Source organism: Lissotriton vulgaris, chromosome 3_1 (genome assembly GCF_964263255.1).
Source record: "Lissotriton vulgaris chromosome 3_1, aLisVul1.2, whole genome shotgun sequence".
NCBI lineage: Eukaryota > Metazoa > Chordata > Amphibia > Caudata > Salamandridae > Lissotriton > Lissotriton vulgaris.
This window is the reverse complement of record NC_141689.1, coordinates 1669279908-1669301437: the sequence shown is the minus strand read 5'-3', so window position 1 is coordinate 1669301437 and position 21530 is coordinate 1669279908. Positions and strand designations below refer to the sequence as shown.

Sequence of the window (21530 nt, the reverse complement as noted above, 5' to 3'; positions counted from 1 at the left end):
CCTTGACCTCCAGATCCCCCAGAAGAGCACCCCACCCTAGAGTGGATGCATCCGTTATCACCGTGGCCACCGATGGTGGAAGCTGAAAAGGCTTTCCTTGAGACAGATTGCCTTCCACGCCCCACCAAGACAGATCCGCTGCAGTTTCCCTGGAGATCCTCACTGACTCCCCGAGATCTCCATTGTGTTGATACCACTGCCTGCGGAGGCACCACTGGAGTGCCCTCATGTGCCAGCGTGCATGGTTGACCAGGAGAATGCAAGAAGCCATCAGACCGAGCAGGCGAAGGACCTTCAGGACCGGAACAACCGCTCCATTGTGAAATAAAGGAATCATGTCCTGTATGTCGCGAATCCTTTGCGGAGGAGGGAATGCACGACATACAGTAGTGTCCAGTACCGCACCTATGAACAGGTTGCGCTGGGAGGGCACCAGGTGAGATTTGGGCACATTTATTGAAAAACCCAACCTGAACAACAGCTGCGATGTTTCTTGCAGGTGATGAAGCACCTTCTCGGGCGACTCCGCTTTGATCAGCCAGTCGTCCAGGTACGGGAATACAGGTATCCCCGACCTCCTGAGATGTGCAGCCACCACTGCCATCACCTTGGTGAAAACTCGAGGCGCAGTAGTAAGACCAAACGGAAGGACCGCAAACTGGTAGTGTTGCGATCCCACCGTAAAACGGAGATACTTCCTGTGCGACTTCAGGATCGGGATGTGAAAATACGCATCCTGCAAGTCGATCGACACCATCCAGTCTTCTTTCAACAGCGCTTGAAGAACCTGCGCAAGAGTGAGCATTTTGAATTTCTCCTGCTTGAGATAGAGATTCAAAATCCTGAGGTCCAGGATTGGACGTAACCTGCCATCCTTCTTGGGGATCAGGAAATACCGGGAGTAGCATCCCTGACCCTTTTCCTGCTCTGGAACCACCTCTATCGCACCTTTCTTGAACAAAGCCAGGACTTCTTCCTGCAAGCGAACAAGGTGGTCCTCCGAACAAAAACCCTGGCAAGGAGGGTAATTGGGAGGGAACTCCTGGAAAGGAAGTGCATACCCATTTTCTACGAGATTGAGAACCCAAAGATCCGATGTAACCGATTCCCAATCCCGTAGAAAATGAGTAAGCCGACCCCCCACCGGAGCCACATGATCCAGAATGGCGGATCTAGGGCTGCTTTGCTGCAGGGGGAGGGGGTTGGCTATTAGAGGAAGAGGAGGAGGAGGAGGAGACCTGGCGCCCACGACCACGGCCCCTTTGCTTTCCTCTGTAGGATTTATACAGAGGATTCTGGCGCTGCTGCTGCTGCTGCTGCTGCTGTCCTTGATTGTAGGGACGAAAATTGGATCTGCCAAAACCCCTATACTTTCTAGTCGCAGAGCCCCTCGTCTGAAGGCCCAAAGACTTCGCCGTAGCCCGACTGTCTTTGAATCTCTCCAGAGCTACGTCAGCCTTCTTGCCAAAGAGACCTGTCCCATCAAACGGTAAGTCCAACAGAGTAGACTGAACGTCAGTAGAAAAATCAGAGGACTTAAGCCATGCAGCCCTTCTTGTAGCCACAGTGGAGCCCATAATTCTGGCAACAGAGTCCGCCGTGTCCATACCACTCTGTATGACCATACGAGCTGCAGCCTGAGTATCAGCGACCACCTCGTTAAAGTTCTTCTTATCGTCCTCTGGAAGCTTAGCAGAAAGCTGTTTGACAGAGTCCATCAACGCGTGAACGTATCTCCCCAAGAGGCAAGTAGCATTGGTGGACTTCAAGGCCATGCTACCCGAGGAGAAAATCTTTTTAGCAGACTGGTCCAGTTTTTTTGAGTCCTTGTCTGCTGGCACCTGAGGGAAAGAACCCGCAGCCCTGCTGGAACAGGCGGCCTGCACTACCAGACTCTCCGGTGCAGGATGCGAGGAAAGAAATTCAGGGTCATCAGGAGCCACCCTGTAACGCCTTGCCACTGACCTGGAAACTGCAGGAGCAGATAAAGGCCTCTTCCAGACCTCCTTTATCGGTTCAGTCAATGCATCCGTAAAAGGAAGCGTAGGCTCCACAATAGAAGAGGGCGAATGCAACACTTCCGTAAGGATGTTGGGCTTGTATTCAACTGTGGGCAAAGTCAAGCCTAGCAACTCTGCAGCCTTCTTTATGACAACATGATAGGGTGCCAAGTCCTTAGATGGTGTGTCAGAAACGGTTGGCAAACCCCATTCAGGAGAAAGTTCCAAGCCACTTGCATCCTGAAGGTCCTCAAAACAATCCCCCTCATGCAACTCTCCTTCCTCAACCTCGGAGTCCACAAACCCCTTCTCCTCCAAGAGGCGTTGTGCCCTGCGCCTCGACCACTCCATACGGACCGAAGTCGATGGATCCGGTAACGACTCCGACGGCGCCGGAGCCGACGTCGAGCGAGGAGCCGGAGGACGGGAAGTGCCACGATCCGAATCCACCCGAGGCCGATCCGGAGTCGGCGAAGCCGCATGCGAAGTCGACGACCTCGGCGGCGCCGTACCGAGCCAAGGAGTGCAAGGCGTCGGCATAAACGGCATAAATGGGGCCGGGGCATAAGCCTGGGGCACACCCAAATTGAAAGACAAAGGACCCATGGGACCCATAGGCGCACCAGCGGGGTACATCGCCCTCGAGTAAACACCAAACATGGCGTTTAAAAACTGCGAGGGATCCTGACCTGGACCTGGAAAGGGTGGGTACGAACCCAACGGCCGCTCCGAAGGAGGCTGATCCGGCAAAGGCGCACCCTGGCCCTCTTGTTCTTCAGGCTCCACAACCGGAGTCGGTGCTCGAGGAACCTCTTCTTCATGCACCGATGAATGGTGCGACTCCAGATCCGGTTCCGGCTCATGAATTGGAGAACCAACGTGAGATTGAGCTGGAGAAGGAGACACGAAGTCCTTATGATGTTTTCTCGACTTCTTCCTCGAATCCGAAGACTCCTTGCCAGAGTGGTGTCTGGAGTGATGTTTACTCCTCTTATGCTTCTTTCTCGAGGAGCCCGAAGCATGGCCCGAGGCCGACTTGGAACCGGACCTCGACCTCCCTCTGGACCTTGATCTCTCTCTCGACCTCGACTTGGCCTTCGAAGCCGACCTCGACTTCGCCCTCGAAGCCGACCTTGACTTCGACCGCGACCGTTGTCTCGACTTCGAGCGCCTGGACACTGACCTCGAAGACCTTCCGGCTTCCCTTTCCTTCACCTTAGCAAGCAGAAGCTTCGCCTCCCGCTCACGCAAGGCTTTGGGGTTCATCTTGTCACAGGAACGACAGTTCTTGACATCGTGTCCCGAACCAAGACACCACAGACAGACGGGATGCGGATCGGTGATCGACATCATCCGGGTGCAGGAACCACACTGTTTGAAGCCTGTCTTCCTCGACGACATCTCCGGCGATGAAGCGAAATCCGACAGTGAAACAATTACAGCTAAACAGCGAATAGATACAAAAGTATCGCAGAAGATCCCAGAAACCGTTAGCGTCGACGACGCGGAAAAAAGGGAACTGACGTCATCACGCCGACGTGGGCCTTATGTGGAGTCGGTGACGTCAGACGGAGTCGCGCGCGAAGCCGTGCTCCTATGACGTCGTCCACGCCGGCGTGCTACGAAGAATTTTCCGAACGTTGCTGACGCAAGGGGGATATTCACAAGGTGAGGAATCCACACGGCAGATGTATCTATCAGAAAGCGCGTTATTATCAACGGCTATCTCCATAGCTATTTAAATCCAGCTATAGCGGCAAAATGTGCAAGTATTTCTGGGAAACCAGCGATAATCGCACAGTGATAGGCAAATCCTTGTAGATAGGGCAGGGTGGTCTCATCCTAATAATCCACCACCCATAAGCTATACTGGCTTAGTAAGATTCAGAGCAGGCGTAATGAAATCTGCGATAAGCGCGGGTAGCGCTACTTTTATCGTCACTACACAGGTTAGCAAACAGATTGATAATTGGAGAAATGTCTGTTAGCAACATTTTCCATGTTATTTCTATCAGTTACGCACACTTTGCATATCAATAACGATGCAAAGCTGGGCGTTGAGGAAACGGGCGCAGAGGCATAGAAACACGCACTAGCGTGTCCTTGGTGATAGTGCGATAAAATTATTGCCGCTTTATGCCCGAAAACGGACTCTTAAAGCAGCGATAATTTTATTGCGGGTCCTTGATAATATGCCCCCACGTTCTCTGCCACAATAGAGAGGCCTGGGGAGTGTTGCTACAGATAAACCACACAGCAGGTCGGCCTATGAAATATTACTAGAAAGGTATTTCCATCAACTAGGAACTAATCACTCCCATGTAACTCATACCCAAAGCTGGATACTCATTGTCAATGACATGACTGTAAACCAGTCACTGGACATGGGACCTTTAAGTATGTGATGGGTACAGTCACAATGCTGTTAAATCAGCCATAAACAATAAATAAACAGATATGTTTAAGCTGGAAAGCTAGCTAATGCTGCTTACATAATTTAGGAACTGGCAGATGCATCAAACTGAACGTCATAAACAAATAAAACTTTCTTACCAATGTTGACATTTTCAATGCTGCTTTACTGAAAGGGGACCATTTCGCACAGAGAGCCTCTTAATGCTCTGGTTTAATTTGGCACAAAAATTGTTCCTCCTCTCCAATTTTGCTGAGAGCAGGCAGTTGTTGATTGTTCCCTATACTCATAACAGCACAAGCCTGCTCAGCCACAGGTAACTCAAGCTTGAGATTTTCTCCCCTCCCAATGTCAGACACAACCACTGCCAATCAACAAGCTCATATCCATTTCACCTATCATGGCTTAAAGTCTCAATGACAATGGGGTGCCAGCCTTCCAATAACTTTTTGGAAGAAGGAGCAACAGGCATGAGCACCACTCGCCAAATACATATCACATGTGTTGGGTAATCAATGATGGTGGCAAACGGTTGTATGATAGTACAACATCTATCTATTTATCTGTCTACTTGCCCACTCCTAAAAATATATTTTTCACCCATTACCTTAACCACCCCTACACATAAACCCTAAATATACACTTATCACCCGATGACCCTACACATCCCATAACTCTAAAAATACCCTTGCCACCCTATACCCCTACCCACCCCAAAATCCCAAACATACTTAACACTCTATAGTTCCACCCAATCCAAAACCCAAAGAAATCCCTTGCTACCCTACGCCCTTACCTTCCCCAAACCCTAAAATAACCTTACTACCCTATACCCCATAACCCTAAAACACCCTTACCCACCCCTAAACCCAAAAAATACCCTTTCCATCCAATGTCCCTAGCCACCCATAACCCTATACTACCTTATACCCTTAACTACCACTACATCTTAAAATACCCCTACCACCCAATACTCTTATTCATCCCTACACCTTAAACCAGCCCTTATTACCTACCATATACTCTCTCTGTCTCTGTCTGTCTGTCTGTCTGTCTGTCTGTCTGTCTGTCTGTCTGTCTCTCTCTCTCTCTCTCTCTCTCTCTCTCTCTATATATATATATATATATATATATATATATATATATATATATATATATATATATATATATATATATATATATATATGTTCACTGGAAAAAGGTTACAGGGACGTTATATTTAGGCTCTGATTAACTCAAATTCAGCAGTTATAGTTACCTGAGCTAACTATTACATACGCCCCGCAATGCACTGCTAATGACCTCTCATATTACATCACTCATGACATTGTCAGTGACATCACTCATGACAGTGTAACTCTAAGGTCTCAGCAGGCTCCTCCCCACATCCAGCGGGAGCCGGCATTGCTTCCATCTTGAGAAAGCAGCTAAAAATGCTGCTTCCCGCGGGAGGAAACAATATTCAGATGTTTACCTGCTCGCATTACTGTGAGGTAATATGTGAGGTCATAAGTGCTGGATCTCTGGCGTACGTAATAGTTAGCTCAGGTAACTATAACAGCAGAATTCCTCTGGTTTTGTACGAGTGAAATCTGACCCTAACTATAACGTCCCTGTAACCTTTATTTTTTTCAGAGAATTTTTAAGATTTTTTAGAATTCTATTTCCTAACTATAATGTACCTGTAACCTTTGTTTTGTTCAGTGAATTTCTTGTTTTTTGTGTGTAAAATAATAATTACCATCATTTATTCCTAACCCCTCCATGTGAAGACCACCTATGGTGGGGGAGTGGCCACTCCCCCAAAGGCGGGCAGCCCAGAAGGTGTGTATACAGTCCCCCTACCTTGGTGGATTTCGACCCCGGGGCCTCCATCCCCAGGGCCGGCATATTTTGCTTAGGGAGAGGCCCTAACTATAACGTCCCTGTAACCTTTAGTTTTTTCAGAGAATTTTTATTTTTTTTAAAATTCCATTTGCTAACTATAACGTCCCTGTAAACTTTGTTTTTTTCAGTGAATACATACATACAAACATATACTTACCTGAACTATGTTCACCATGCATGGTAAAGGCATGTGCGTGGTAAAGATTTGTGTTGTAAAGACTGTTGTGGTAAGGGCACTGCGTAGTTACAACTGTATTGTAAAGGATGTTTCCCTTGGCAAACATCAAACGTTGGCCTGCATGCTCTTACCTTGGTTAAGAGTGGAAGTGTGATGTTTAAGTTGCAGATGGCTTGATGCAGGAGACCTCTTGTAGATTTTGGCTCCTTCATGAACGATAGTCGACCACAAGGCTCCTGAGTGGTATCCCGTACCTAGGGCAAAGAAATTAAAAATTTAGGTAAGAGCAGAGTAACGCAGAAGATCTATGGAAAACCTTCTGAAAAGACTTACGGTCAACGGGCAGGTACTCTGTTACAAATGTGATGAATATCCCATCCGCCTTGTTACAAGTACCATAGAATATAATGCATTAGTAATAAGGTGGACAGGATTGTGATGGAGTAAACTATTTGCCAAAGTTTACATCAGGCCCTTAGTCTTAATTTATGAATATGCCTTTGATCAAGTAACGTTCATGGCAGCTTTGGGCTTTATGAAAAGAAAGTCCAGACTCATCTGCATTACAAAGGGCGTCCTTCAAATATTTACATCAAAGTTCCTATATCTACAAGCAGACATATCGACGTTAAAAAGGGCTTCTTTCAAATTATTGCAATAAAGAACAAGCTACATACCTTGGATAACTCTCTCTTTGGTGGAAACTCTATTGAATCTTCAGATTCAATAGAGACTAAATATTTCCCCATGCATCAGACTGGATCAAGAAACTCAAAAGCAGTACACCTGTGCGCGAATAGGAGGTGTTGTGTGGCTCCGTGCTGATGTTGGTCCACTCCGACAAGCAAGGCCACATATATGTGCCACTCAGATGCACTGATATAAGTTGCTTTCCAAAGCTTGTCCACACTCAGATGCAGGGTCCATCAGGAAATTGGAGTGACTTATGTGAAGGTCCACATGTTGGGACCTTTCTAGATGGGAAAATAGTCCATTCCACAGAACTGTGAGGTGAGAGGATTGGTGAGGAAGATGCAGTTAAATATAGTATCCACAAGCTTGATCTTCTAATGGATACCTCGAACCGCTGATTCCTCCCCTTATTTAGAGATACCAGAGCAGTACCTCCGCTGGGTGTTGGTGTATGCCAAAAAATCTAGCAAGACCCAACAGCCAAAAAGCCCACCCTGATAGCAGACTGTCAGGACAATAGTGCTTTGTGAATCTGTGTGCTGATGCCGACGTTGCAGCCTGACAGATATCCATAAAAGGCACTCTGCATGCTCGTGCAGCAGAAGCACATCCTTGGCTCAAAAAGCCTTCAGGCAGTTGATTCTTAGCTAATGCAACACAGATTTTATGACAGAGGGCTATCCACCTAGAGATTGTTAGTTTCTGCACTGCCTTACCCTTCTTAATTTTCAAGAAGCCTATAAGCAGTTGATCGTCCACCTGATGCTTCCTGACATGATCACTGTAGAAGCTGAGGGCTCTCTTGGGATATATACAATGTAGGATCTCTTCCTCATATGAGGTGAGGCAGGGGAAGAAAGTCAGAAGAGTGACAGCCTGCCCAACATGGAAATGTGTTACTAACTTCAGAAGGAATGCAGCTCAAGTTCTCAATACCGGCTTGTCTGGGAAGAATGTTATATAAGGTGGCTGGACCAAAATAACTTTCAGCTCATTCATGAGATGAGCTGACATCATTGCGAATGTAAAAAACCTTTTCAGGTTTAGGAGACATAGTAAACAACTGTACATTTGCTCAAGTGAGGTGCAAATTAGGAAAGTGAGAACCGAATTCCCACTCTGGCACCACAAAGGACTTCAGTGAAAACATGTGCTGAAAATCTTTAAGAAATTTCCTAAAAATCTCATCAAATTTAAACGACGAAGGTATGACCGGGACCCAAAAAAATGTGAAGTAGCCGATAAGGAAAATGCTACTTACCAGTATGCATCTGTTCTTGGCATGTAGAGCTGCCAAGTTACACACTGTGCATAGATAGCCACCTAGTGTTGAGCCCGGATGTTTGCAGTTTGTTTGGTTGTAGAAAAGTCTTTGGAAGTCAAGCGATAGGTGACTCCTCCTTTGGATGATACTGAGCATGGGCAACGGCTCCATCCGCAGATTGTTTTTCGCCATTAGGGAAGTGATGGAGCTGTACAAGAAGTAGTGATGTCCATGTGATTTGTATCTAATTAAGATAATACTGGAACAGATGCAGGTAGCCGGTGAGGCGGGTGGGCGTGTGTAACTCTGCATCTCTACATGCCAAGAACAGATGCATACTGGTAAGTAGCATTTTCCGTTCGAGGCATATGAGCTGCAGATTACACACTGTGCATAGATTGTATAGCAGTACCCACACCTAGCGGCGACCACCAGTATCCGTTGCAGTAGTTTGAAACAGAGTTTTTAGTACCGCCTGGCCCACAGTGGCTTGTTGTTTAGTTTGCACATCTACACAATAATGTTTTCTGAATGTATGCGGTGTAGACCATGTACCTGCTTTGCATATATCATCTAGGGGAATGTTCCCTAAGAAAGCCATTGAAGCCCCCGTTTTCCTTCTAGAGTGGGCTGGAGGAATTGTTAACATACGTTTGGCTTTCTGGTAACATATTTGCATGCATTTAACAATATACCTAGCTATCCCCGATTTTGATATGGGGTTGCCTTTATGTGGTGGTGAAAAAGACACAAAAAGTTGCTTAGTTTTATGAAACGTTTGTGTCCTTTCGATGTAGTAGAGTAATGCTCTTTTGATGTCTAAGGTGTGTAGAGCTCTTTTTTTGCGACTGTTTAACAGATTGATTTAGATGAAATGGTGAAATGACTTTTGGAAGGAATTTAGGATTAGTGCGTAGAACCACTTTGTTATGATGCATTTGCAAAAAGGGTTCTTGAATGGTAAATGCTTGTAGTTCGCTGACTCTTCTGAGAGAAGTAATAGCTACTAAGAAAGCTACTTTCCAAGTTAGGAATTGTATTTCGCATGTATGTAACAGTTCAAAGGGAGGTCCCATTAACCGTGTAAGAATAATTCTTAAGTTCCACACTGGTGAAGGTTGTGTTCTGGGAGGGATTATTCTTTTGAGTCCATCCATGAAAGCTTTTATAGCAGGTACTCTGAACACAGATATATGTTATCTATTTTGCAAATATGCTGCAATGGCAGCAAGATGTAGTCTGATAGACGTGTAAGCTAAATTACACTTTTGAAGGTGTAATAGGTATCCTATGATGTGTTGAACAGACACATCTAAAGGATTTATGTGGTTGTTTTGACAGTATATTACAAATCGTTTCCACTTAGCAGCATAACATGCTCTAAAAGTGGGACGTCTGGCTTCTTTAATAACGTTCATGCATTCTGGAGGAAGCTTGAGGTAACCAAACTCTATGACTTCAGGAGCCAGATCACTAGGTTGAGCTGAGCTGGGTCCGGGTGTCTGATCTCTCCATGGTTCTGTGTCAAGAGACGTGGAGATAGGCTTAGTTTTTGGTGTGGTACCACCGATAGTTGCAGCAGTGTGGTGTACCACGGTTGTCTGGCCCAAGTTAGAGCTACTAGAATGAGTGTTAGGGAATGTCGCTGTAGCTTGCGTATCACTAACGGAAGTAGTGGGAGAGGAGGAAAAGCGTACACAAATTTTCCGGACCAGTTCATCCATATCGCATTGCCTTTGGTCAGCGGGTGTGGATATCTGGCGTCGAAGTTTGGGCATTTTGTGTTTTCGTGGGTTGCGAAGAGGTCTATCTGAGGTTGTCCCCACATTTGAAAGAACAGTTGAAGAACTTGTGGATGAAGTTCCCACTCGTGGATCTGCAGTGTCTGTCGACTTAGCAGATCTGCCATGGTGTTTTGTACTCCTGGAACGTGTTGGGCTAAGAGGAAGATTTTTAGTGGTATAGCGCATCTCCATATCTGCTGAGCTAACTGAGAGAGCTGCAGAGAGTGTGTTCCCCCTTGTTTGTTTATGTAGTACATGGCTGTCATACTGTCTGTGCGGACTAAGACAGCTTTGCCTGATACTTGTTTTTGGAATGCTTTTAGGGATAGGAAAACAGCTAGTAACTCCAAGTGGTTGAGGTGGAGTAACTTTTGTTGCGGTGTCTACCTGCCTTGCATGGTGTGATGCAGTAGGTGAGATCCCCAGTCGGAGAGCGATGCGTCTGCTGTCAGGATTATCTGAGGAACTGGCTCTAGGAACGGTCGGCCCTTTGAAAGGTTTTTGGTGCTCCACCATTGCAGAGAGCGATGCGTCCGGCTGTCTACCAACACTAGGTCTGTTAATTGACCACGAGCCTGGTTCCATTGGCGTGCTAGGCACTCATGAAGTGGACGCATTCGCAGTCTTGCGTGAGGTACTATAAATATGCAAGATGCCATCATTCCTATGAGCTGCATGAACACTCGAGCTGGAAGCAAGTGTTGCAGTTTGAATTTTGTTAGGTGAGTTTGTACACTTGTTATCCTGTTTGGAGAGGGATAGGCTAGTGTTAGTTGGGTGTTTATTGTAGCGCCAATATATTGTTGTATGTGTGAAGGTTGCAATGTGACTTGGTGTGATTTACTGTGAATCCCAAGTCGTGAAGCAGTTGAATAGTAGCCTGAGTGTCTTGTACACACTGGCTGTATGAGCTGGCTTTTATGAGTCAATCGTCTAGGTATGGGAAGACGTGAATATGTTGTCTTCTTAAGTGTGCTGCTACTACTGCAAGGCATTTGGTAAACACCCTTGGCGCTATTGTGACTTCGAATGGGAGCACTTTGCATTGGTAGTGCTGCCTGTCTAGCACAAATCTGAGATATTTTATGTGCACTGTGTGGATGGGAATGTGGAAGAAGGCGTCCTTGAGATCTAGAGTGACAAGGAAGTCGTTTTGTAACAGGAGTGGAACGACTTGTTGGAGTGTGACCATATGAAAATGATCCAACTGTATGTAAATGTTTAGAGGTCTGAGGTCTAGAATAGGTCTTTGAGATCCATCCTTCTTTGGTATTAAAAAATATGGGGAGTATACTCCTTTCTTTTTCTGATGCTTTGGGACTATTTCTATTGCATTTTTCTGCAGGGGGGATATTCCTTCCTGTCTGAGCAGTGTTAAATGTTCTTGTGACATTGGACGCTGCTTGAGTGGTAGGTTTGGGGGGGGTGGATGTTAACTCTAGACAGTAACCTGATTGAATTATTTGAAGCACCCACCTGTCTGATGTGATGTTTTCCCAGGCTGGTAGGTATTGTTGTAGTCTTCCCCCGACAGGAGTGGAATGGGACGGGGGGAGGGAAGGGGAGTCATTGGGCAGGGGTAGAGGCAGAGCGGGAGTTGTTTTTTTTACCTCTGCCTTTGTTATTGTTACCCCTGTAACCTCCCCTTTGGTAGCCCTTACTATATGTGGATTGTGTAGGGGCTTTGTATGAGGTAGAAGGTGTGTCTGAGGAGTATCCCCTGGTGGGGCCTCGATAAGATGAGCGGCGAAATGAACGTCTGGGAGTCTGCGACTGCAGGGCTCCCATAGATTTGGCTGTATCTGTATCCTTTTTCATTTTTTCAAGTGATACATCTACATTGGGTCCGAATAAGTGTTGCTCATTGAAAAGTTAATTAAGTATAGCACTTTGGATTTCAGGTTTGAACCCTGATATGCGTAGCCAGGCATGTCAATGCAATAAAACACTGGTTTTAACTGCCCTGGAGGCGCTGTCCGCTGCATCGAGTGCACACTGAATATAAGCTCATTTGCTCTATCTTTGTATTTATCAGGGAGGTGTTGCATTAGTGATTCTAATTCGTCATAATGGGCCCTGTCATATCTGGCTAATAATGCTTCTGTATTGGCAATATGCCACATGTTTTCTGCTTGAGACGCAGTTCTTTTCCCTCATGCGTCAAGTAGCTTAGACTCTTTATCTGGTGGTGCAGCTTCACCTGATGTTTGTGAGTTTGCTCTCTTGCGTGCGTTGGAAACTACAAGTGAGTCTAGTGGTACTGGACCTTTAATATATGCTGGGTCTGAAGGGGCAGCTTTATACTTTTTCTCTATTCGAGGGTTAATGACCCGAGTTCTGACTGGGTCCTTGAAGACTTCAGGAGCATGCTTAATCACTCCTTTAAGCATTGGTAAAATGGATGAGGACCTTTGTGCATTATCAAAGGTATCCATTAGAAAGTCTTCATCTACAGGATCTGTATGCTTATCTACTCCATGATATTGCGTGGCTCTGTGTATCCACTGATTAAAACCCATAGTGTCTTCTGGTGGGGAAGGCCTTGAGGGGTATAAGTCATCTTGAGGGACATTTGGGACGTCTGGGGTGTCAGGTGAGCCTGGAGGAATAGATTGATCATCTATGTTAGCCCCTATATCATCAGAGCTAGCATCCCTATTGTCTTCGTCTGGTATGATAGAGGATGCAGGGGAATGTTGTGGTAGGGGAGCAGGTGGTGATGGTATATGTGGAGGAGGAGGGGAAGGTAGCCATGTCCGTTTTCTTTGAATGAGGAGCTGGCGCTGGTGTATCCAGTGGTAACTTTTTTAAAGCTAAAGTTAACTGTCAAGTGATTTAGGGGCATATTATCAAGAAAGGGCATTACATTATCGCCGCTTTTATCGGCAGGAAACTGCCGATAAAGCGGCGATAATGGGCTTGATAAAATGCTCTATTGAATTCCAATCGAAGCCCATGTTAAATGTCTTGACATCTAACATGGGCTTCGATTGGAATTCATAGAGCATATTATCAAGCCCATTATCACCGCTTTATCGGTAGTTTCCTGCCAATAAAAGCGGCGATAATGTAATGCCCTTTCTTGATAATATGCCCCTTAGTCTTTAGCTAGAGTCTTTTGTGCAGGGTCTGGATGAAATAAGTCCTCTGCAGGAGGCCGATCTTTTGGAGCGGAGTGAGGCTTCAGCACCAAGGCGGTTTCTTTTGGGTTTTTTGGGAATATCCTTAACCGGAGAAGCAGAAGTCTTTTTCGGCTCCGAAGATTTTTTCGGCTACGGTATATTTTTTGGATCCGATGGTTTTTTCGGTTCCGGTGGTCTTTTTGAATCCGAAGTGGGTTTGCTTGGTTCCGACCTGGGTTTCGGTGCCGAAGGAGTGCTGGTGGTTTGGATGTCGACGGGCCCGGTGATGTTGTCTTTTTCGGTGCCGGTAGGTGTGTGCCGGCACCGTGGGAAGGCCGACTCAAGCCAGAGTCGCCTGAAGGCTTAGTTAGCCGGGCCCGAAGGTAGGGCAGTAGAAGCAGTGTGTCGTGTGCACGCGAGCCCGAGGGCGTGACCGGGGCCTTCTTTGGATGTGTCGAGGTAGGGTCGGGGTCGACGGTCTTACTTACGACCCGCTGTGCTGGAGTGATGTCCTCAACGTCTGAATCTTCTGCCTCGGAGTTGCTGTCAACGTCGTGTTGTTCTGGGACGTCGACGCCTTCTTCAAAGATGTCGCCCGGAATTGGAGCTGAAGATCGAGCCATTGTTCTCCTAGCTCTTCGGTCCTGGATAGTATTTTTGGATTGGAAGGAGGCACAAGCGGAACAGTCTCTGGCCTCGTGCTCCGGGGAGAGGCAAAGGTTACACACTTCATGAAGGTCAGTGTGGGGAAACTTCGACCCACATTGAGGACACTTTTTAAATGGCGTCCTTTCCATGAGCTGGTGTCGAGGCCTAGTTAGGCCAGAGGGCCGTCGACGATGACCGGAATCGAAATCTTCGGTGTTGAAGAGTAGCGTCGACTGGGAAAGCGTTCGAAACTGATTTTCTGTAAGTTGGTGAGGATTGCGCGCCAAAGGAAATCGGTTCCAACACGGAGCGCTTGAAACACATCCAAGCCCGGTGGCGGAAAAAACACAATCTGGGGATGGAGCCGATGCCCATGCGCAGTATCATCCAAAGGAGGAGTCACCTATCTCGTGACTTCCAAAGACTTTTCTACAACAAAACAAACTGCAAACATCCGGGCCCAACACTAGGTGGCCATCTATGCACAGTGTGTAATCTGCAGCTCATATGCCTCGAACATAACCTTTAGCAGTGCTCAACAAAAGTCATTGCTGGGCCAACAACAAAGCAAATAACTCTTCTGACAAACTGTCTTTTAGCCTGTCAATACGCCAGTTGTCACCACAAGTCGCAAACTTGTCCCAGGACGCGGTTTACACAGATTCTGTAGATGAATGCCTGGCCGCCAGAATGACATCAAGAAAGAAGGGAGGAATATGAAAAAGAGTACTGTGTAAGCGGTGTGGTCTGGTGTTGGTGGTATTGAAAACCCCTAGGTTAACCACAAAAATGGTGAAACTGCTGAGATGCCGGGACCACCAAACTCTCAGGCATAGGGTGTTGTGTCCAAAAACCAGTATTGGCTGGTGCAAGTTGTTAGCGATAAACTACCTGACTATTAACTGGCGGGCGGTGGGCGCAACACATGGCTTTGTCCCTACAAGGTTTAAACCTTGTCCTTTTGGGAGGTGACTTATGTCCCTTGCACACCACGTCTGAAGATGCAGTAAGAAAAGAAAGAACAGGCCTGGGTGGTGTTTATACTTACGGAATGAAACGATCTTGTTGCAAAGCCACACAACACCACCAACCGGAGCACAGGAGTATTGCTTTGAAGTTTCTGGATACAGTCTGATGCCTGGGGGAATATTCACAAGGTGAGGAATCAGCGGTTAGAAGTATCCATCAGAAGGATGGATATTTTCAATCCGTGTTTTCAGCTAACTTTCAATTCCCTGAATATATCTGGTGTGTGCAGGTTCTCTGTTGTTCAAATGGAGGACTGTCAGGAACTTTGGGTTCAAATGCATGAAGCATGAGCATGTCCTCAGAGTGCAAAGGCCGCTATTTGATGGACTTATATACTGTCTATAGTTGGGAGTACTTTCCCATGCAGGCAGGTAGTATAATTTTGTATTTTAATATTTGCCCATGGTAGTAGGCCTATTCTAGCAGCACACATCAGTGGATCATGCTCTGCTCCTTTCTGCCTTCCTGTAGTTTTATTAAGGCTTTTACTACTGTTAACCTGGTTACTGTTGACAATCTTGCTGCAAACCAAGTCCCCCAAAAAGAATAAGTACTCAGAAACCCTTCTGCAATGTCATCTGTCGTTAGTCATCCTAAAGAAAATGACAAAGTGAAGTGTAATGAGATGATACACGCAATTTGCACTATAAATAAGTAATATGCAGTACTGAACTTAAAAAAAGTAATCAGTAAAATGGCAAACTTGTCACAGCGCAGTCTGATGGCAGATGGCACAATATTATTGCCTCTTATCCATTTACTCAATGAACCTCCATTAATTATACAGAAAGTATTGGGCCCTGGAGAACGGATCCTGATTTCTCTTGTGGCCAAACTACTCATGCACTGTATGTGTTGTAGGCTGCTGTTAAGCTACAACAAACTCTCAAGCATTGAGGGAGTACATGTGACTTGTGAGAACTGCAAGGTTAGTTCACCTAGTCCTGTATTTTGCCATGTTCGAGGCACTGCTATTTCCAGCCTAGAAACTTGAGCATGACCCCACACGAGCTGAAACTGTCAGGCTCAGAAAATGATGGGAGGAAATGAGGACCTAGGCTTGACAGTATCTGCTGTTGGATTGTGGCCCAGGCCCATCCCTCCCCATGTCAAAGGCCATACCCATATCTTTTAGGGCCTTGCACTTCTAGGGTCTACCTTTCCCTTACTCCTGGGTGCTAGCCTGTACCTGCTGTTATTGTGTAATTACAATATCCTATGGAGTTGGCAACAACTCCTTTCAGCTATTTTTTCAGGTGTTTTATAGAAAAACAAGTGCTACATATGCATGCAAAGGCATTGACACAAATTCCCAAAATGTGTTGCACATGTGAGTTTAGCTTTCAACAGCAGTCATAATACAATATTTCTATTTTGTTCATGCATGTATCTCTTTCACCAGGTGACTGCTGTGGAACACATTCTATGACAATATGTTTTCTCTACAGCTTACTTATTCTTGCCCAGCATTTCTCTTCTCCTTTTACAAAATAGGTCACTGATCACTTCAAGCATTTTACATTCATAGTGCCTTAGGGAAGATATTTTTAATACTGATTCACTTATTTTCAAACTGTCTGTTTGGTCATTCATGGTCAAATGCAGTGATTAATTTGTTAAAAGAATGAGTGCTTGGGCCCAAAGTATGGCTTAGAAGCCGCGGATGGCGCTATTAAATGTCATGTGAAATGAATTGCTGCGGATGGCGCTATAAAATGTCATGTGAAATGAATTACAAGGCTTTGTGTTCTTGATCTAACCTCATGCCTCTTTTATACACCACTAGACACTCCCTGCCAATTTATCTTGATCTTTCACGCTTCCTTTTTATCCCTGCTTCCTTGGTTCATCATTGATTTTCCATAATTCTTTCCCTCCTTTTTTCCCCCTTTTGTGTTTTTTTCTTACTTGCTCTAGGTCAAAGTCTGATAAGGGAAAATATGTGCTGGTACCCAGTGAGTGCCGGAGGTACACTGTGTAATCACTGGTTCTTATTAAGCACTGGTCAGGCATCCTCAATTGTGAAGCTCAAAATTTAAACTCTATCACCTGCACAGGACAGCACTACTACCACCCACAAACAGCAACTGTCATTTGAGGAACCATTTCCACCCCTCGCCAACTCTGCTCACTTTAGCTCAGCCTTTCAAATTATTTTTTTCAGGAAGAAAAGCCATGTCTAACATTACCCTTGTGAAGCAAATTAAGGAATACTTTACTATCATTCAGCACTTAAAAAAAGTCTATACAATATCAATGATTAAATCTCTTTACAATATATCTGCCAGTATTGTTTGCAGTGCTATAGTCTGTTTTTCTTATGGTACATGAAAAGATGGCTAAGATGTAAATTAATGGGAAGCAGAAGCAAAAATGCTTTTAAAATTAGTCTTTTTTTCACTGTATAGTGCTGTGAAACCTGGATGGACAGAGGTTGAACTATAAATAAAATAAATAAATTCACACAGTTTGTAGCAGCTCAGTACTCCTAGAAAAGAACAGCTGGGTTTACCTTAACAAACAGTGGAAGTCTGTTTTCTTTGAAGGCATAGAAGCTGAATATGTGGTGCTGCCCACTCTTCGTTAGCGGGACCAGATTGCCAAAGCAGTCTACATAGATGGGTTTTCCCTCTAATACCTGGGAAAATTGAAAGAAAACAATATTGGTTTGTTTACTGTAATATTTTCAGTCACTTGAAACATCCTTGTATCATTTATTATCATTTACAAACTGTCCTACCCAACAATGACTAGAATTTCATCCCTGATCTTAAACTTGAGCATGCAGCAATTCTGCCAGGGTAGCTTTATTTTCAAATTTCTAAGTGCAGACACTAATCATAATCTTCCACCAGTACTGATCCAGCAAATTTGGATTGTCATTTAAATTTTACAGTGACTGATTTGTGCGCAGTTCAATAAAAGTACACATAAATGTTCTGAATCAGGTTCTATCTAAGTAGACACTGGTTTATCACTCTGAAGTTTTTGTTTATGGCTATGTTCTGCTACAGTATTGGCAGTGATTGTGTCAAATGATCCTGATTTGACTAGATTATTTTTTGGATTTAGTAAAAAAAACATTCATTATTTTTTCCTTTTTCACGTGATGTATCATAGACTGAATTTTAACAGTTAGCTTCTAGCACAGGATCTCCTATTAGATATGTCATTTTGGAGAGCCTCTTTCTATAAATTGTGCCATCACTTTTCTTGGGCCACTTTTGGATTAGTTATTCCACTGAGCAATCATTTTAAACCAAAGAATCTTTTGGTTGGGTGGGCACGCTTTGCTTCTATTCGTTCTTTTCTGTGTGCAGTTCAATGTATAAAATTAATGTGAGTTTTGTGTGCATTATATGTGAATTGTAAATTTCATTTAATATCTTCTTACATTCTTTAAAACTAGTGGTAGGAAAATTTCAAATTAAAATATAATTTAGAAAAGTTACCCACATCATTGTTTGTCCATATGCAAGCAGTAACAGCTAGCCTCCATACACCAATTTATTCAGAGCTTTGCAAATATTGGTGATGTAGAAAATAAACACAATCTGTTCAAGGCAGAAGCTGAAAATTACTAGTACCATCTTAATGATATCTCTTGGGCTCAATGTCTGGATATTGAAAAAAGAATACTTAGGGCATTAAGTATAGTTTGGTAGCAGCTAGCCAACCGCCACAAAGAAATAACTGTTCCATCCAACTCATCTAGAGTGAAGAGAGGCCATATATATACATTCTTAATAGGGTGGAGGTGAAATTCGCCATGTTTGGTGGATGTCCCACATCCAAACTCTAAATGAGGTCCACAGTAACTAATATACTAAGCTCTTTTTAATTCTCCTGTATAGTTACATCACATCCAAGATAACTAACAAATATAGAATTACCATGGATTATTTAATATAAAAAAATATCCATATTATCTCCTGCTCTTAAAGGTAAAGTAGTAACAAACAGTGCAAGTGATATATGTGCTTGAACGTCTGTGTGTCTCTTCATAGGCATATGTTTGGGAATATGGAGAAATTAACATACAACACATATTTATGTCATCCTTGTGAAAACAAATTTGGTGAAATGAAACGTTACTTGATACCAGAGTTTATATATTGAGCAATATATTGCAAAATTCTAATCAGTTATAACTACAGTAATTCTTAATTAACCAGAAACATTGCTAGTTCATGTACCCAGAGCCTATGTTATATTCAGTTCCCAGAAGAAAAAAAAGGCGTTGTCAGTGTGATCTTATTTCCTTGCCGAATTTAATCCCTTGCACTATTGTTCTGATTTCATTCCTTGGTTTATAACTACTTCACATGAAGAACAGAATGGCATAAAAATACATGTGGGTGTGCAATACGTTATACACTATTTATTACCATTACTGAAGAAAGAGAGGGGCAGGATGACACATTTGAGGCTTAGCTTCTCATGAGATTTGGCACCACTTCCCAAAAATGTTTAAAATAACAAATTACACATTGCATCTCGGCTTTGAAGAAGCTATGAGAGATTATATTCATTTTAGCCGTTTTTTCTAACTTATAGGCACAAAGTGTTGACATGATAGAGCATGTGACTTTCAAATGCTGGCATTCATTTTAAGTGTGAAGTTTTTTGAGCCTGTAAATTGATTTTGCTCTATAAGTGATGCAGTTGAAAATGTGTTTTAACATAGCTCCATTGATGCCATATTCTTCTTTGAGCATTTCAACCCATTGCCTTTGTTTTAGTTCTAATTGTCTCTCTAATTTATTTTGTGACATTATTTTTTTTCAAATGCTCTTCTATTGATTCTTAAAATACTTTAACCCCTTCGCTGCTGATGACGAGCTCAGCTCGTCATCAGCCACGGGTGGCGTGTGCTGATGACGAGCTGAGCTCGTCATGTAACGCGGTATTTTTAAAAATGCCCCACAGCGCAAAAATCACCGCAGCAGCGATGCGGTTAATGATGTTATGATATAGTTGATCACTGAATGTAGCTATCTGGCTCCACTGTCTAAGACAGTTCTGTACTTTGACACATTACTTTCTACAGTAAACATCATACATATTTTATCTTTGTATTTAATCTTTACATCCAGTATAAATTATTCCAATTGTTATTTATATGCAGTCTTTCATGGTGTGCTGAAACCTCTAATATTAGGATCTAAATCATTGCTTCTGCCCTTCTCCTTTCTCACACCTTTTCTTCTTCCTTCTTCCTCAGCCCACCCTTCCATTACCCCGGTTGCCCCCTTAGTTTCACCATTTTCTGCTTTCGTCCCACTCTTTTCAATTCCAGTTCAACATGTTGAATATTTACATTCATATGTTGTATTCTCCAGCAATGAAAGTAGCAAGTGATAGTCTTTCCACATCTCCTTGTAATTGAACTGTTCTAGAACTTACAAAACAGGCATTTCATTTTGCAAATGTGCTTTAATATTCTTTACATCAGTGACTTGTAAGTGAAATCATTGTCCCAATAAAGGCCTGAGTGGCTTTACCCCAAGACACAAACATTTTGAAGTAGGCTAGAATAATGCAATCTATTTTCCACAGTGCAACTAGCTGCCGTATTACTTCTCCAGGAAGGTAATTTTCTTTACATTTTCCGGTTGTTATTTACTCTCACTCATCTATTGAGTGGTATATGTTTTTCTGTGTCTATCAGTGTTATTAATTATGAATTGTGCATCTAGGAATCAGCACTTTGCTTCCATTTGTGTTTATATTATTTTATTAGAAATTAGAGGAAATTGGAGACTGTATGAGCAAAGGTGAGGCCTGGAGCAGCTACGCACCCAAGGAGGACAACGTCTTATTTGGGAAAGGATACCAAAACAAAAATCCAAATAACCGTGAGTCAAGAAGGACATTTGAGGCCATCTTCTATAACCTTGTTCTCAAATACATTCTTTCGCATTGGTAGAAATAATTATGGAAAGCATTTGATGCACATCCTGCATATTTGTAGACCATGATTTGTAACAATCTTTAATTTGTTTTGGCATGTGACATTGCGCTAAAGGAAATACTTTTATTTATTTTACTTAGAGAGGAAATCAAACAGCATAAAGTGAGGTACCACATCAGGTGTGGATGAGGAAGATTAGGCGCTCATATAATTACTAGCAATAGTCGATTATGATAGTCTGAATGAGAGAAGACCTTGAATGAGTATAGTTGTAGCAGAAAGGAAAGTCAATCAGAAATACTCCAAATCAATGTTTAAATGTTTAAAAACTCAAATCTCACCAGAAATCAAGCCTACTTTTTAAAATCCATATAGTATGGAATTTCTGCTTATGAGTTGTTGAAAAGTACAGTTTGTTTCAACAAAATCCTTTGTAAAAATAGAATTATTTGCAAGAAAAGTTTTGTGACAATAAATAAAGTGTTATTATGTACCCCGGGCCTGGGCCAAATATAGCATAATACATACAAATGTATACACAATTTTCAACCCCTTCACCATACAAAAAGATGATTATTTTTTTGCTACTTTTTACTAG

The 21530-nt window shown here is 43.6% G+C and overlaps 1 protein-coding gene across 1 annotated transcript in view; it reads right to left on the bottom strand.

Annotated features, from left to right (window-relative positions):
* Positions 1-21530, bottom strand: part of ANK2 (ankyrin 2) — an 874236-nt gene that overhangs the window by 231528 nt on the left and 621178 nt on the right. The window contains exons 35-36 of the mRNA XM_086962136.1: positions 17531-17656; positions 6610-6732 (exon numbers count right to left, since the gene is read on the bottom strand). Coding sequence (XP_086818262.1) covers positions 6610-6732; positions 17531-17656 — 249 coding nt within the window. The remainder of the gene's footprint in view (positions 1-6609; positions 6733-17530; positions 17657-21530) is intronic.